This window comes from Pongo abelii, chromosome 16 (assembly GCF_028885655.2).
Source record: "Pongo abelii isolate AG06213 chromosome 16, NHGRI_mPonAbe1-v2.0_pri, whole genome shotgun sequence".
Taxonomy (NCBI): Eukaryota; Metazoa; Chordata; class Mammalia; order Primates; family Hominidae; genus Pongo; species Pongo abelii.
Genome location: NC_072001.2, coordinates 24,917,887 through 24,935,895, shown reverse-complemented (window position 1 = coordinate 24,935,895; position 18,009 = coordinate 24,917,887). Strand labels below are relative to the sequence as shown.

Sequence of the window (18,009 nt, the reverse complement as noted above, 5' to 3'; positions counted from 1 at the left end):
CATCTGCCCCTCTGTCCTCTGGCTACACCAGGGCAGCCACAGCAGCCTCTGTCTGGGTGCCCATCCTGCTGAGCCACCCTTCCCACCCTGTAGGCTTTGCACCCATCTCACCTTCTCATTGCAGCCCCACATCCCTGGATTGTGCCCTCACTCCCACCCCTTTACTGTAGTCTGCTCTTTCTCATTCCAGGGTACACAGCACCTTCTAGCGTACCATGAGCTCATGATCAGGTATGTCTTCCAGCACCAGAAGGCAGGCTCCCTGAGGGCACGGGCCTCTGTCCACTGATGTTTGGCATATAGGACATACTCAAATATTTGCTGAGTGAAAAACGGATCGAGGTTCCAGCTTAAGACGATTACTCACCTGAATATTCTCTCTCACATATACAGCATAATCATCATTACTCAAGAAATCAGCTCGTTTTTTGTAGGTCTGGCTCTCCGTCACAACAGCACCAGTAGACTACAAGAAATAAATACATTCAAAGAAAAAGACAGGAGAAAGCGATAAACCTACTCAAAAAGAAGTAAGTCTGTGAAATCTATAATATTAAAAAGTAGAGGATGAAATCCTTTATTTTCCCTATAAAAATCTTCATTTAAAAAAGACTAATAGCAGTAGCACAGTAGGCAGAAATGAATCTCAAAAGCTACAAGTATACAAAATTTCCAAGGCACTTGCAAATTAATCCTATGAACAATTTACTCAGGTCAGAAACCGATGTGTCAAAACATGGTATTTGAATAAAATATCTTCTAATGGCTACCGAAGATCATTAGATGTTTGAACAAGGGTCTGTTCTAAAGCTAAAAGTAATTATGATATAGAAACCCAATCATCTCTTCAGTAGTGAAACACAGCTTTGTTCTGTGCCCGGCAATACCACAGGCTGGTTTTATGGAACAGTCCACAGTAGACATAGTTAGTTCTTTCAAGGGACAGAGAAAGCCAAGGTGTAAGACTGTCAGAGCGCTAGACAGACAGCAGCCCAGGTGCGGGCGGTCACATGGGAGGCACTGACCATGGAGTAGGTGGCATCATCCATGTCCTCCACCACTTCCTCATCAGAATACTCGTCGGACACTGTGTCTGCATCCGAGAGCTCCGTGACCTGGACGTCGGAGTGGTCCAGCAGCCACCCGACCAAGGCTTCTACACCTAAGAGAGACACACACAGCACACCGGCCACCGTGAGTCAACAGCCCTGAAGCGGGAACCCACATACACACAAGCAGAGGCCAGGAAAATGAAGTACCAGGCAAGCCAGACGCATTCCCGGAAGCCCCAGTGAGAGACTTCAGGGCAAACTCGATGTTCCTTCTGGGAAATCCCATCTCCATGAGCTGCACCACAATCGGCAGAGCGGGAACGGGCGACTGCTTGCGCCTCTTCACTCTGGCAGGGCGGATGTGCTGCACGGCGACAGGTGTGGTGGCCTCACTGGAGCTGCAATCTTCAAATCCTGGGCTGGAAGGGTGAGTGGACTCCACAGCCAAGCACTGGCACACGGCCAGTGCGGCAGCCTGGGCAGACAAGAGGGTCCTGGGAGGTTTGGGAAGTACCCTCGGCTAGCTTACACAGTCTAGGAACACGGGGGTGATGGCCTTCTACTGCGAACTGCAGTACGCAAGTCTAGAAAGCCCGCATTCACATGTGTGTTTTTCAATGAGTTCCTAAAACATGTTAGAAAATGACAAAGCCAAGTTTCGCGGTTTAATGCAGGGAAAATACTTGGTGGTAAAATAACTTTCCTGTTTCAGCAGACAGAGAGCCTACTAAATTAGCCAAGTATCAATGTCCATTAAGGAAAACTTCATTACAGCCCTAAGCGAGCAGTCACAGGGGCTTGAGGGAGCAGGGAGAAAGGCATTCCCCCTGCCTTAATCAGGCACTGTGGTGGGGGCCACAGGCACCTGTGTTTTAGACAGGCCAGAAATGACACAGGACTCTCATGTACCATTAAACCAACCCTCAACTATTCAAGGGTTAAATAACCACAGTGAGGTTAAACAAGGTATTAAAAAGTAAGAGAAATAAAAGAGTATTAGTTGGGAAACACACTGCAATGAATCAGTGAACATCTAAACTGCCAGTCTCTGCAGCTGGGAACTCCCCACCTACAGCACAAAGAGCACTTCCCTGATCTGTCTGCAACTCCCTGGTCCTCCTCCCCAGCTGCTCTCATAGCACTGACTTGCTATTTTGTTAAACTGAGCATGTGAGGAAGGAATCAGGAAGAAACCGAGGACATTGTGGAGCCCCCCAGTGCTCAGGAAGTATCAAAGCCTAGGGTTTTGCAGCGAAGTCTGGGTAACTTGGAAGTGACAGGTTTCATCCTAAAAGTTTAAAATTCAGAGCCAGATTGAGCCAAGAGTTCTGGTTCTGATAATGGGGAGTTAGGGTGCATTGGACTAACCCTTGGCTGATAATAATCATGAACTCTGGATAAAATATTTTTAAAAACTGCTTGAGGGCACTGGAGAACAGCTGACGCAATCAGCAATAAAACGAGCACCAACCCCTGACCCCGAGAAGCCTGCAGGCAAGACGCACATTAACCACAGACAGCGCACCTTCCTGCTCTGCAGGGGCTGGGGTCCGGGCCTGCCAGAGCAACCAGAATGCAAGGGAAAGCCCACCTGAGAAAGAAACCACAGAGAAGCCTGGAGGCAAGACGCACATTAACCACAGACAGCGCACCTTCCCGCTCTGCAGGGGCTGGGGTCCAGGCCTGCCAGAGCAACCAGAATGCAAGGGAAAGCCCGCCTGAGAAAGAAACCACAGAGAAGCCTGCAGGCAAGACGCACATTAACCACAGACAGTGCACCTTCCCGCTCTGCAGGGGCTGGGGTCCAGGCCTGCCAGAGCAACCAGAATGCAAGGGAAAGCCCGCCTGAGAAGGAAACCACAGAGAAGCCTGCAGGCAAGATGCACATTAACCACAGACAGCGCACCTTCCTGCACTGCAAGGGCTGGGGTCCCGGCCTGACAGAGCAACCAGAATGCCAGGGAAAGCCCACCTGAGAAAGAAACCACAGAGGGAAAACCACGAAATGTGTGGACAGACTACCCGCAAATCTACAGCTGAAATCTAAACTGAAGCACCACTGAAGAGCCTGGGCTCGGCACAAAGGGACCGCTGGAAGGCTGCAGGGGCTCCCCAGCTGCCCAGGGCCAGGACAGCATCTGAGGCTCAAGCTCAACCAACCAGAGGTGGGGAGGAGAATGTCAAGGCTTCCAGTGACGCCCAGAAGAGATTCTAAATCCTTAATAAAAAATCATTAGAAAGCCTGGCACCAAGCCACCTCAGGATCAAGGAGGACTGCCAGGTACTGAACTGCCTGTGAGAAGAGAACTCCCCATTCTCCAGAGGAGGCAGAACCCAGAGCCAATACAATGTAACATCCAAAGAATCCAGAATGAAATAAAAATTCTCACATATGTGAAGGACAACAACCAATAACTGACAATAATCAAGGAATAAAAACTGCAAAGAGCAGCAGACCAACAGGTGGGCAGATGTTAGAATTAGCAAACAAGAAATTCAACATAACTATCAGAAATATGTTTTAAAATGTACAGTAAAAGATAGATTTGGCCGGGCACGGTAGCTCACACCTGTAATTCCAGCACTTTGGGAGCCCGAGACGGGCGGATCATGAGGTCAGGAGTTCGAGACCAGCCTGGCCAACATGGTAAAATCCCATCTCTACTAAATATACAAAAATTAGCCAGGCGTGGTGGCAGGCACCTGTAGTCCTAGCTACTCGGGAGGCTTAGGCAGGAGAATCACTTGAACCCGGGAGTCAGAGGTTGCAGTGAGCTGAGATCGCGCCACTGCACTCCAGCCTGGTGACAGAGCGAGACTCCGTCAAAAAAAAAAAAAAAAGATAGACTTAAGGGATGAAGAAAGGAACTGTCAGAAGAGATATAAAACTATTAAATGAGAGCCAAATGGAAATAAGAGATGTGAAAAATATAAAATAAAGTATGTCTTGGATGGACATAACAACAGATTAGGCCCAACAAAGCAAAGCATCTTGACCTTTCAAACAGATCAAGACAAACTAAATCAAGCTACTAACAAGGAGAAGAAAGACTTTCTGTTAAAATCGTAAAAGGAAACTCACTAACAGTGTAACAGATGTATAATAGTATTTCCAGAAAAGAACAAAAAGAGCAAGGCAGGGGGAAAAAACAATAGTCAAAAGTTTCCAGATTGGTAGGGGAACAAAAATCAAGCCAAAGATGCAAGCAGCTTCAGCAAATTTCAAGGAGGACAGTGGGGTGGGTGGGGTGGGCCACCATTGCATACATGAGCCCAGCTTAGGGAAACTGCAGAAAACCAAAGAACAGAAAACACGAAAAGCAACCACAGAAAAAAGACATTTCATACAAAAAAAGAGATACGACAACAACTCTCCATCGGAATCCATGCAGACAAAACAGCGGAAGGTCTCTTTTTGTACAACAGTCCCTCTCAGTTCCTGAAGGACAATTCTACATGGCCTTCCAGGTGTTCACACTCGGCATCCCCCAGCATGACTGCAGGCTGTGCACCACCCCACATGCTCTCAAGTTGCTCAGCGTCTTCTTTTGATCTCTGCCAGGGAGACTGGAAACACAACCAGGCCCTTTAAAATGAACCTTCACCTCAGAGGTTCCCAGACCTGAGAAGAAGCCGGAGTTCAGAAGAGCTCATGGCCAACCTCCACCTCCTCCCTTCCTGCCCACACCCGTTTCTTGCTTTCTCCCTTTGCACCCCCCCCCATCTTTCCAGCTCGTTCTAGGACTGGGGGAGGCCTCCCACCTGTCCAAGGCAGTGGCTGCCTCATCTGGACTCTTGCTCCCAGAAGGGCCCTGCTATCTGAGGGTTTCTGTTAGGGTAATTTCTGACTGCCAAACTGAGTACTGACAGTTTTATTTTTGTCTCTGATATTTTGTCCAGATTTTTAATGTATTACACAGCAAGAAAGATTCTGGAACGAACATCTCTAATCCTCTATGTCACCAGCCATGAAAGCTCCCATCCCTCTTACACTCAATCACGTCGCCTCTTCTATGGGAACGTCCTGTAGCCCTGACCGTGTGCCTCCCTGCTGCCCTCACCTGCTCCACAGCATGGGGAGAGCTGAGAGGCTGGTGGCACCAAAGCACCCCCGAAGAGGCTCCTGAGTGAATAAAACAGACAAGCAGGTGCCAGAGTCCTGACGAGCCTCTTTGAATAATTCTACTTCCTGGAAAAAGATCCCTTCATGAAGATGTGAGCATTTAACCCATGCTGCATCTAGTTAATATTTTTTAACAATTTACACCAATCCAAAATTAGGTTAAACTTCAACCCTCTCAGTCTTTAGTATTATAATGTTCTGCAGACTATGCACAAACATGGTTAAACCCCAATGAATCATTAGAATTATTTGCATACTATCATTTAAAATTCAGAAAAGATCCTTAAGAAAATATACATCTAGAAAAAAATTGTTCACAATTTAGTACTGTGGATTAAAAACTGTCAAGGCTGCATGGCTGTACCTCAAGTTCCTGTTTATCAAATATGGCCTTCACAGGGGACGGCTGGGTGGCTGAGGCCAGCAGCTGCTGCAAGAGGATCATGGGGGGCTGCGGCCCTTCAGGAGACATGTCCCCAAGGTCAGGTGATACCACTGCTCCATCATCTGAATTTAAAAACAAAATATGTGTAAGATTCTATTCTCAACTGTGAACACCACTTTACTATTAAAGAAAATGCATTGAGCATGTTAAATCAGGTATGACTTCTGCCTCATTATGTGATGGAAAACCAAAATCTTCAAGGTTCAGACATCGAACAAAAACTAGACTCTAGGCTGGGTGCAGTGGCTCACGCCTGTAATCCCTGTACTTCGGGAGGCCGAGGCGGGTGGATCACGAGGTCAGGAGATTGAGACCATCCTGGCTAACACGGTGAAACCCTGTCTCTACTAAAAATACAAAACATTAGCTGGGCATGGTGGTGGGCGCCCGTAGTCCCAGCTACTTGGGAGGCTGACACAGGAGAATGGCATGAACCCGGGAGGCGGAGCTTGTAGTGAGCCGAGATCGTGCCACTGCACTCCAGCCTGGGCGACAGACCAAGACTCAGTCTCAAAAAAAAAAAAAAAATTAGCTGGGCGTGGTGGTGCATGCCTGTAATCCCAGCTACTCGCAAGGCTGAGGCAGGAGAATTGCTTGAACCAGGGAGTTGGAGGTTGCAGCGAGCCAAGATCACACCACCGTACTCCAGCCTGGTGACAGAGCGAGATTCCATCTCAAAACAAAAAAAAAAGAACTAGACTCTAAACCACTTTCACTGCCTGCTTTTGGTCTCTGTCCTTCATTAGTGCATCTGTCTCTTAGAGCCAGCAAATGCTCCTTCCCAGATTTCTGCACTTGGTCTGATTCTTTCTCTTTTTCTTGAGATGGAGTCTCACTCTGTTGCCCAGGCTGGAGTGCAGTGGCACAATCTTGGCTCACTGCAACCTCTGCCTCCTGGCTCAAGCGATTCTCCTGCATCAGCCTTCCCAGTAGCTGGGACTACAGGCACACGCCACCACGCCCGGCTAATTTTTGTATTTTTAGTATAGATGGGGGTTTCACCATGTTGGCCAGGCTGGTCTCGAACTCCTGACCTCAGGTGATCCACCCGCCTCGGCATCCCAAAGTGTTGGGATTACAGGCGTCAGCCACCATGCCTGGCCTACACACTCTCTTTCGTGTTCACTCACGGCTTCAGTAACCCCTCACACAGACACATCCCACGTGCATATTTCTAGCTGTAGCTTTTCCAGCTAAGCCTTGTTGAGATCATTAAGTGACCCCAATTCCAAATGTGTCATGTGCTCAGGGTGATGGCTTTTTGTCTGTTATGAGTAGCTTTAGGTGCAGCCTTTAGGACTGTTTGACAGAGCCCCAGGGAGATCCACTGCCCTTAAGCCCAGTTCACACAATCTAGGTACTCATCCAGGTACTCACAGCATTTGCATGTGCTGGTTTTCTTCAGTGACAATTTCAACTAACTAGACCAGGAGCTGGAAATCTTTCTCTTAAAGGGCCAGAGAGTAAATAGTTTAGGCTGATGGGCTGTACAGTCTCTGTCCCAACTACTCAGCTCTGCCACTGTAGAGCAAAAGCATCCAGAGATGATGTGTAAACAAGTGGTGTGCCTGTGTTCCCATAAAAATTTACAAAAACAGGTGCACGGCAGTTTTGTCAATCTAGCTCTGTTCAGAGTCCCTGCTCGGCCCAAAGCACAGACTTGATCATCCTGATTCAGGTCTGCTGTAACTGCTCATCGGGCTGAGTGCAGAACATAACAGCCAATCCAATTCCTGGGCTCCAATCTCCCAATCTCTACAACTGGGAAATCTTCATGTTCCCTACAACCTCTATTATTAATTGATTCTATACTTTCAATCGATTTCTTTCATCCTCAGCAGGTTTAAAATTAATTTCATAGCATCCTCTCCTCTTAAGATTAAGAAACAAACCCACACACTCCACATTCTACTGGACTTGCTTATTTTTTTCAAACGCACCACTCACTATTCTCCCCTCAACTCAAGCTTAAAACAGCAGAGTCACCTTCCACTTTTTGCTGGTTCCCCACAAAGTTACCATCTACAAGACTACACCATCACAGTGGATGGCACCTTCCTTCCACCAGAACCTTCTTTCCCTTTTCATGCCTTCCCCCTCATCACCTGACACAGGAGCCATTCTCCATCTCTGTCATCTCCGGTTTCAGATACTCCTAGGAAGGTGTATCATCCAAAGGTCAATGCTTACCATGTGGCCCCTACCACAGCTTTTCAAGTGGGCCTCAAGTTTCACCCTGGTCTCCCAGGTACTCTGTAACAGGATGTCACCCGCCCATCTAGCTTCAGCACCACCACTCATCAACAAACCCTGAGCTTCAAGCAGAGCAGAGCTGCTCAACACGCTTCCAAAGACTTGCCACTTTCACTCCTCTCCTCCTGGTCCACCACCAACAGAGTGCTTGTCTGCTGGCATCTGTCTGCCACAGCTTTCAAAGGCTGCCCGTCCAGTGCTCAGCTGCCACTGGCTCCAGACGCCTTTGGAACCACTCACACGCCTCACCGCCCCCTGGCCCCAGAGGACAAAGAGAGCCATCTGCATTCACTTCCTCTCCTCATCCAAACCCTAGAGAGCAATGATCACAGAAAAGGACTTTCCCTGAAAAGACTTAGCATAATGTCTTTCAATAGTAGGAGATCAAAAAATGTTTTTTTCTATTAAAAGTGACACAAGCTCATTCTAGAAAACTAAATATAGATGAATATAAAGAAAATAAAGACAGCCAAAATTCCACCAAAGATTACTGGGTCACTATTTCACTAAACAGATAACTATGGCATATCTATAAACGGATATACATAGCAATGTGCTTTTCTGTTTACTTATTGTTTTCATGTTTCCACGGCAATAAACATATACGACTAGCCCTCTGTATCCATGGGTTCTGCATCCAAAGATTCAATGAACCACAGATCAAAAGTATTCAGAATAAAACAATTTTTTAAAATACAATTTAAAAAACAACAGCAATAACAACTATTTACATATCATTTATATATTTTTTTTAAATTTTATTTTTGAGACAGAGTCTCACTCTGTCGCCCAGGCTGGAGTGCACTGGCACGATCTTGGCTCACTGCAAGCTCCGCCTCCCGGGTTCACACCATTCTCCTGCCTCAGCCTCCCAAGTAGCTGGGACTACAGGCACCTGCCACCACACCCGGCTAATTTTTTGTATTTTTAGTAGAGATGGAGTTTCACCGTGTTAGCCAGGATGGTCTCCATCTCCTGACCTCGTGATCTGCCTGCCTTAGCCTCCCAAAGTGCTGGGATTACAGGCGTGAGCCACCGCACCCAGCCTATATATCATTTATATTTTTTAAAGTATTTGGGAGGATGTGCATAGGTTATATGCAAATACTACACCATTTTATAGAAGGGCCTTAAGCATTAGTGAATTCTGGGATAACTGGGGGTCTTGGAACTCATCCCCATGGAGATTGAGGGAAGACTATATAGGTACCATCATTTTGAATGGCACCATGATATCACACTGTATGGATATACAACATAAGAATGGGTATTTTGGTGTCTACAGTTTTTCAACACAAAAACAATACCAAAAAAGAGGCCATAACGACACTGTTGAATACATTAACTTTTTTTTTTTTTTTTTTTTGAGACAAAGTCTCACTCTGTCGCCCAGGCTGGAGTGCAGTGGCACAATCTGCACCCTGCACTCCGCACACACTGCAACCTCGGCCCCCCAGTTAAAGTGATTCTCCTGTCTCAGCCTCCCAAGTAGCTGGGATTACAGGCGGCCACCACTATGTCTGCTAATTTATTTTATTTTATTTTTTTTTTGAGACAGAGTCTTGCTCTGTCGCCCAGGCTGGAGTGCAGTGGCGTGATCCCGGCTCACTGCAAGCTCTACCTCCCGGATTCATGCCATTCTCCTGCGTCAGCCTCCCGAGTAGCTAGAACTACAGGCATCCGCCACCTTGCCTGGCTAATGTTTTGTATTTTTAGCAGAGATGGGGTTTCACCATGTTAGCCAGGATGGTCTCTACCTCCTGACCTCATGATCCGCCGCCCACCTCGGCCTCCCAAAGTGCAGGGATTACAGGCATGAGCCATTGTGCCCAGCTGGTGAATACATTATCTTTACATGCCTTTTTGTGTGATAAAGTCCCACAGAATGACTTGCTGGGTCAAAGTATATAAATACATACATACATCTATGCATTTCAAAGTCCAACTCATTTCCTCAGACGCCCATTAGATGGCTACACCGACTGAAATTCCCAGCAGCAACGTGTTCATGGAGTGCGGCTTTACACGCATTTGAAGAACCAGCTTAGGTTCTACTTGTTACAATACAGGCTCTATTTCTTTGGTCTGGGGTGTGGCCTGGGAGTCTGCATTTCTAACACATACCTGCGTGCCACCAATGTTGCTGACCCATGTACCACACTTTAAACGGGAAGGCATGAAAATACCTTTTTCCCTCCCCACCCACCAGACGCCCTCTGTCTTGTCTTATAAGATGACGATGACAATTTTATTCACAGTTGGTGGTTGCTGGGCAGGCCATGTGCCTCTCTTGTACATTTATAAGCCACCTATGTCCATTTTTATGAACTGATTGTTCACATCCTTTGTCTACTTTCTACTGCCCTTCTTATAAAGATTTAAGAACTTTTTAAAAAGATACCTGTGTGAACAGTTCCAGTCTCCTGAACAGCTGGCTGAGACAGGATCTGCCGCAGTTTATCCTGGTGGGAGAGCAGCGCCCGACCTGCTTTCAGGATGTATAGCTTCAACTGCTGGCACCGCAGCAGGTCCAGGTCCACTTGTCCTGCGGAAGGAAAGACTCAGTGAGAAGGGCGTGCCCTGCTCAGACTCCCTCCTCACCAGCATCAAGCCTCTGCCACATGGCGATGAGTAATGCTCTGCCCTTCAGGAATCTGCCGACTGCACACACTGTCCGTGACGAAGGACTCGCCTTTCCCAGTGTTACACTCGGTGCTTCTGGGTAAGCACCTTCTGCCTCCTGGGTCTTCCCTCCCTGCTCTCCAGGCACCTAACTTGATAGGACGCAGGATTCAATGGGTTTAACACGGTTAGAACCATGTCAGCTACTATTAATATGATCAAATGTTCCCCAAGTTGCTGAAGTTTCAGCTGCTTTCACTCTTCTTCTAGGACTCCTCTGAGAGAATCTGTCAGCCCCACTAGCTCTTTAACTGATGAAGATGGCAGCAATGCCCAAGGCTTATCTGAATACAGAGGCCACAGAAGCAGCACAGAGAGCGTGGGGTGGGAAGGAAGGAGGGCTGCAGGTGCCGCTCGGGCACTGGCTCGACTAACTGGCAGACAGGTTTATTCACCACGATGGGAAACGGCAGCTACTAGAGAAAGCCAGCTGAATTTCGGACATGTTGTGATTTGCATGCACTGCACCTCCAACCAGAGATGTGAATGGGAGATCCAGAGTTGAAAGTGCTTACATCATAAATGCTGAAGCAGCAATCGTAGGTCTGTGGGAGCAAGAGGGGAGAAAACTCAAGAAGAGTGGGCAGAATATGCCATAGTTATGGGTGAAGCCACACGGACTTCCAGGACATAAAGAACGAGCAGCGAGAAGAGCTCCCTAGAAACATGGAAAGAAACTCAGGAGAGCTGTATTCTAGACCCAAAGGAAGGCAAAGCCAAGCAAGGCTACAATCTCAGCCACCCTGAATGCCACAGGCAAGCCAGGTGGCTTCTGGGACAGAGGCCCCTGGATCCGGCAGGGAACAGACTGTGAGCCATGGTCCAACAGGGTGACTGGGGGGCCCTGGGATGGAGGGGAGGAGGGAAGAGGTGAACATAAACTTCTCTTCCGGGATAAAGGGTGACACGGAGAAGAGGGTGTGAGCCATGGGGTTCTTCAAGTGTGGCTCCGAACATGGCGACAAAGGCTGACTCGAAAACACTCATTACCACGAACACAGGGTTACATTCCCAACCGCAACTCAACAAATGGTGGGCCCAGGTGAACCCCAGGACTTTAGCACGTCTGTGAACTCACTCATAAAAGAACACTGTACAAACAACACGAGTTTAAGACGGCAGCTATTTCATCAAGAAGCACCATGTACTGACCTGCAAAGGCCTGTTTAGCCGATTTCTTTATGTTGTGCTTTTCTAACTTGCTTCCAGCGAGGTTCACCAACTGAGCCCAGACAGACAGCATGGGCTCTGTGAAGGGCAGGCTGTTCACATTAAAGGCCACGGCAGGGAGCTGGAGAGGACACAGAAGCTGTCAGCGTGTGGCCAGTATGACTAACCAATGAAACGTGCTGAAAGTCATCAAAACCATGGGCTTAATCCTGAAATGCCACACATACCCGGAAGCCTTTTTATAGCTGAGAATAATCATTTTTTAAAATGACATTAAAGGCAAGATAGAGACTTACACATATAATAAGTATAATCTATATTAATTTTTCTTTACAAACCTGTCAACAATAATTACATCAGTGTGGTGGTTACTATCTTCTCAGGTATTTTCTATATACTTCAAGTTTTCTACAACATGTATATATTCCTATAATAATAAAAAAGAGTACTTTACAGAAAATATAGTCAGGCCAGGCATGGTGGCTCACGCCTGTAATCCCAGCACTTTGGGAGGCCGAGGCGGGCGGATCACCTGACGTCAGGAGTTTGAGACCGGCCCAGCCACCATAGGGAAACCCCATCTCTACTAAAATTAGCAAATTAGCCAGGCATGGTGGCACACACCGTAATCCCAGCTACTCAGGAGGCTGAGGCAGGAGAATCGCTTGAACCCGGGAGGCAAAGGTTGCAGAGGGCTGACAAGATCGTGCCATTGCACTCCAGCCTGGGTGACAAGAGCAAGACTCCATCTCAAAAAAAGAAGAAAAATAATATATAGTAAGATTGCACTTGGGCTACATGAAAATAATGTAAATGGCTCCTTCTACTTGTGCATCCTTGATTCATAGATTAAGATGACAGTAGCTGCTACATTAAGTCACGTCACTCAATTAAGCATTTTCTACATGAAGAAAGGCTGTTTTTTTTAAAGGTGTTTAAACATGTTTTTTTTTTAAAACTTGAGTTGTTCAATAAAAAGTAAACTTCATAAATTCACATTTTAAAATAATTAGAACTACCTCATAGATGCACGGTACCTTCTAGGTTGCTAAAGCCCTCTTCATGTCTCTGAGGCTGAAAAACACACGAACCACTGCTTTAGGTGCCCTGTGAGACAGGCCCTGCTCACCACAGAAGCGCAAGCTCACACAGCTTCCTGGAAGGCAAACTTGAAGTACCAGAATCAAGTTCTTTCAAGTGCTAATGTTGGTGCTGGGTTCTAGTGTAAAGCCAATTTCCTTTATCATACAGTAACTGAGCACAAGTTCACCTACTGGTTTCAGCTGATTCAATGGGCAAACGCGACACATCCGCATGTCAGAGAACTGCACGGTGATTTTGCCCTTTGGGGTGATGCGAGTCACGGTGCCTTCTCCAAACTCATCGTGCACAACTTGGCCGCCCAGGCGCAGGCGACCGTCGATGCCTCCAATCACAGCCAGGACCGCCATGAGGCCCCCCACTTCAGGGTTCTCAGAGTCGGGGAAGTAGTCCTCTAACTGGGCCTAGTGCAGACCAAACAGCGAGCTCGACGAGGGACACTCACAGAGCTGCCCAATCCCTACAGGTTTACCGTTCAACTAAATTAATTCCGAGAACACAAACCCACCCCTTCAGAATGCCTTCCCGCAAAGCTGTGGGTGATGGAGCGGAGCTGGGAGTTGATGTACTTGTTGATGAGCCCATTCCACTGAGTCAGGGAGTGCAGTGTGCGCAGCAGTGCCACCACCTCCTCCGCCAGTGTGCTGCTGTGGGTGGCAGTCAGCGAGGCCTGTGGGCGCACCCTGCGCCGCCTCGGCATGGACTCTGAGGAGGAAACAAGGGGAAAAGCTGCTGCACTGCTCTTCACCAGGGCACAACGAAGGGAGACGGCCACCCACCTCTGAGTGATGGCACTACGCCGCTCTTCACCAGGGCACAGGGAAGGGAGACGGCCACCCACGTCTGAGTGACGGCACTGTGCTGCTCTTCACCAGGGCAGAGGGAAGGGAGACGGCCACCCACCTCTGAGTAACGGCACGTCGGAGGAGCAAGTAGTGAGCAAGCTCCCCAAGAAGTCAAACAGCTTCTCCACGAGGCATTTCATGTCCCTCGCCCTTTCGGTCTTGTCCCATGATGGAAGGACTGCTTGCAACAAATGCACAGCTAAGATCTGATAAAAGAAAATTTAAAACGGCAAGCATTAAAAAAAATCTGATTAGGAAACTACAGATTGTTATTTTCTTTTTTTTTTTTTTTGAGACAGAGTCTCGCACTGTCGCCCAGGCTGGAGTGCAGTGGCACGGTCTCAGCTCACTACAACCTCCACCTCCCAGGTTCAAGCGATTCTCCTTGCTTCAGCTTCCTGAGTAGCTGGGATTACAGGCACCCACCACCAAGCCCGGCTCATTGTTTTTGGATTTTTAGTAGAGACAGGATTTCACTATGTTGGCCAGGCTGGTCTCAAACTCCTGACCTCATGATCCACCTGCCTTGGCCTCCCAAAGTGCTGGGATTACAGGCATGAGCCACTGCGCCCAGCCTCTCTTTATTTTCTGTTCTCATAATGCAAGTAATCATGTGAAAATGTTGAGATTCATTATTTTACAGCCAGGTAATTACACTCAAGTTGATTAGTGATTAGGATTGCCAAGGACTTTAGAAAAAAGCAACATTACAGATGCATGTGTTTAATTTAAAAAGAATTATTTTTAGTTTAATTCTTAAGACAATTACACTACAAATTCTGTGAAGCAGATGAGTGAGTAGTTGCAGGATTTACCACTTAAGAGAAAAGCAGGTTAGCAACTTACCAATTATCAAGGACCTCTGCCCCTTGCCTCCAGAAAATCTACCCTGTCACTTCTAGACCCTTTCTGCACTCGTTACTGAATAAAGGCCCCTGAATCTGAGGGCAGGGAACTTCAGTACATGGAGGCTGCTCTCAGGGAACTGGTTTTGCCTGGCAGCACATTACCTGCCTCTGCAGCGAGGCGGCAGTGAAGGGTGTGTGCCCTTCCACGACCTTCATGAGCAGCGTGATCCACTGCGGGGAGCTGAGGGCGCCGCACACCTGCGGCGTGAGAGCGATGCTCCGCACAAACCCCAGCGTGCACCAGCTCCGGTGTTGCTCCCTGTACACCAGTCTGTTTGGAGAAGCTGCGGGAGGGAAAATAGACATGCTTGGTAACAAGTCCCTAAAGACTAAAGATAAATCCTTATTTTTTTATCAACTTATTTTATTTTTCTACAATAAGCTCCTTTACAAATATATTGCAGTTTGTAAATTAATTCAAAGTGAGAAGTGGAAGAAGGCTTTTAAGTTAGTTCAAGAAACATTTCTGAATTTTTCTTTTTTTTTTTTAAAAGAAGGGCCCTCACTATGTTGCCCAGGCTGGTCTAAAACTCCTGGGCTCAAGTGATTCTCCTGCCTTGCCCTGCCAAATAGCTGGGACTACAGGCATTTTTAAAACCTTCTAAGTATGTGTAGTAAAAGTAGTTAGGGAATTTTAGCTATGCATTGTTTCTAGGCAATAGGAAAATGATCTATAATTCAAATAGCAGTAATTTGCAACAGTGTGCATCTATTATATTTTTAATTTCGTGTTTTAAATATCTCCACAATCTTGCTTATATTTAATCTGCACCACTTAAATTTTTTTTTGTATTTTTAGTAGAGACAGTTTCCAATCCAAGTTTAATACATCTGCATTAACAAAATGAGTTTTTCACTAGGTTTACACCATTGGATTCTGGCACCAGTGGGCCCACCTCTGCTCCGCCTGGCTCCAGGACTCCACTACTCCCTGAATGGAGGCTGAGGCTTGGAGGCTGGGCCCCCCGAGGGACCCCGCCCACAGCCCCACAGGACCTGCTCTCCCTCCCACCTCCCCCACCCTGCCCTCAGCTATCCAAGCTTATGAGGACACCTGCCTTCCTTCAGCACACTCACATGAGCTCACACACACACACTCACACCCTCATATGCATCCTCACACTCACACCCATACTAAGTTATTCAGACACACTCATGGGCATTCACACACCCACCCTCACACTCTCAGGTGTACTCACACCACTGTCATAATCACTAACACACACACAATCCCAGTCACACTTATGCACACACAACCTAAGATGCAAGCTGACACACACTCCTATGCACTCTCACATACACTTACCCCTCCCAATGCATACAAAAACTCACATATGCACTCACGCTCCTAAACACTAGTCACAACCAATTACTCACCCACTCACACCTTTACCCACTTTCTCACTTTACACTCACACCTACAGTTACAATCTCCCACTGACACAAGCAAAATGCTCACACTCACATGCATTCACAATGTCACTCGTGCTCACACTGACACAAGGCACTCATACATTTACACAAATGCTCGCACTCAATCGCACACTTACACTTGTGCCTGCCACCCACTCATACTTCCTCACACTCATCAAGCCTCACTGACTTACACTTCGTCTCACACACCCAGTAATCCCCTCACACTCACAGTCATGCCTCCCTTGTGCTCACCCTCACACACACTGGCTCAATGCACTGACGCTTTCACTCCCACTTCACCTGAATGTAGTCACCTGCCCACTCACACGCTCTCATGGACATACACACCACTCACATAAATGCACGCATACACACACCCACACAACCACATGCTACGAACACACCGTCACACTTGCAACACAAACGCTCAGCCACTTGCCCATCGACTGCTAACACACTCACTCTCATCAATATGTGCGGACTCTCCAGCACACCACTAATACACGCATGCTCTCACACACACTGGAGCACGCCCACATACCCACCCACACTCACATGTGCTCACTCTGTCACAGGCACACTCACCCCACTCCCTCAGCTCACATTTCTCATACTTACTCTCCACACACACAAACACTTTATGGATTAAACTGTGCCTGTCCCCCGACCTCACATACATTCGGAACCTCAGAATATGATCTTATTTAATGAGGTCTCTGTAGACGTCATTAAGGTAAGAATTTAGGTGCCATCATGTTGGATTAGAGTCAAACAAACTCAATGAAAGAGTCCTTTCAGAGACAGAAAAGGACATGCAGAACACAGGGGCAGGGGCCATGTGAAGACGCAGGCAGAGACTGGCACAATGCGTCCCCACACCAAGGAAGCCTGGAGCTCCCAGAAGCTGGATGAAATAAGGAAGGACCTTCCCCTAGAGCCTGTGGAGGGAGCATGGCCCTGCCCGCACCTGGATTTGGGACTTCTGGTCTCCAGAACTCTGAGAGAACAAATTTGTTGTTTGAGGCCAGTGTTATGGGTTGAATTCAGAATTGCAAAATTTGTATGTTGAAGCCCTAACCTCTACCGTACCTCAGCAGGTGACCTTGTTTGGAAACAGGGTCGCTGCAGATGTAATCAGTTTGATGAGGTTGAATGATGTCCTTATGAAAAGGGGAGATTTGGAGGCGACTCACACAGGGAGAATGCCATGTGAAGATGACGGCAGAGATCGAGGTGACACCTCTACAAGCCGAGGAACGCTAAAGAGACCAGCAAACTCCAGAAGCTGGGGCAGAGCGCTGAAGCACCTTCTCCCTCACAGCCCCAGAAGGAACCACCCTTGATCTCAGCCTTCCAGCCACCAGAACCATGAGAATTTCTACTGTGTAAGCCCCCAAGTTTGTAGTACTTAGTTACAGCAGCCACAGGAAAGGAATCCACACACATCCACAACCACCCACATGCACACCCAGACACGACAAGTGTGCGGCCCCCAGCGCTGACTCCCTGGGCCCTCGATCTCTCATTCCATACATGTCTTGTCCGTCGTTCCGCTTTCCACTAACATTCGCAGCAGTCCGCATAAAGTCTTGGTGGCTTCGCTCTGCATGATCTCAGCATGAACTCCGGCAGACAGACAAAGAGTCTGCAGTAAGTTAATAGTGCTGGTAAACATCATTGCAGTGGGGTGAATGTTCCTTTCAGTTTGTTCGGCTTCTAAAAAAAATAATCAAAATAACAAATGATATTCCCAAGTAAAACTGGAAGATAGTCTTGCACATAATTTAACAGCTTTAATATTACATTCTTGTTTTACTGAAGACTTGAATTTTAGTGCAGTTTTAGGTTCATGCAAAATTGAAAGTACAGAGATTTTTGTGTTCTTTTTTCCTTTGAGACAGGCTCTCTCTGTTGCCCAAGCTAGAGTGCAACGGCATGATCATAGCTCACTGCAGCTTTGACCTCCCAGGGTAAGCAGTCCTCCCACCTCGACCTCCCAAACTGTCATCTTTTC

The 18,009-nt window shown here is 47.4% G+C and overlaps 1 protein-coding gene across 19 annotated transcripts in view; it reads right to left on the bottom strand.

Moving 5' to 3' along the window:
* HERC2 (HECT and RLD domain containing E3 ubiquitin protein ligase 2) overlaps window positions 1-18,009 on the bottom strand; it is a 299,653-nt gene that overhangs the window by 91,827 nt on the left and 189,817 nt on the right. For all 19 annotated transcript variants that reach the window (XM_063716530.1, XM_063716528.1, XM_063716533.1 and 16 more), the window contains 11 exons: window positions 17,529-17,711; window positions 14,682-14,863; window positions 13,730-13,877; window positions 13,335-13,531; window positions 13,000-13,230; window positions 11,708-11,846; window positions 10,275-10,418; window positions 5,540-5,682; window positions 1,260-1,527; window positions 1,026-1,162; window positions 368-466 (listed from right to left, as the gene is read on the bottom strand). In XM_063716530.1, coding sequence (XP_063572600.1) covers window positions 368-466; window positions 1,026-1,162; window positions 1,260-1,527; window positions 5,540-5,682; window positions 10,275-10,418; window positions 11,708-11,846; window positions 13,000-13,230; window positions 13,335-13,531; window positions 13,730-13,877; window positions 14,682-14,863; window positions 17,529-17,711 — 1,871 coding nt within the window. The remainder of the gene's footprint in view (window positions 1-367; window positions 467-1,025; window positions 1,163-1,259; window positions 1,528-5,539; window positions 5,683-10,274; window positions 10,419-11,707; window positions 11,847-12,999; window positions 13,231-13,334; window positions 13,532-13,729; window positions 13,878-14,681; window positions 14,864-17,528; window positions 17,712-18,009) is intronic.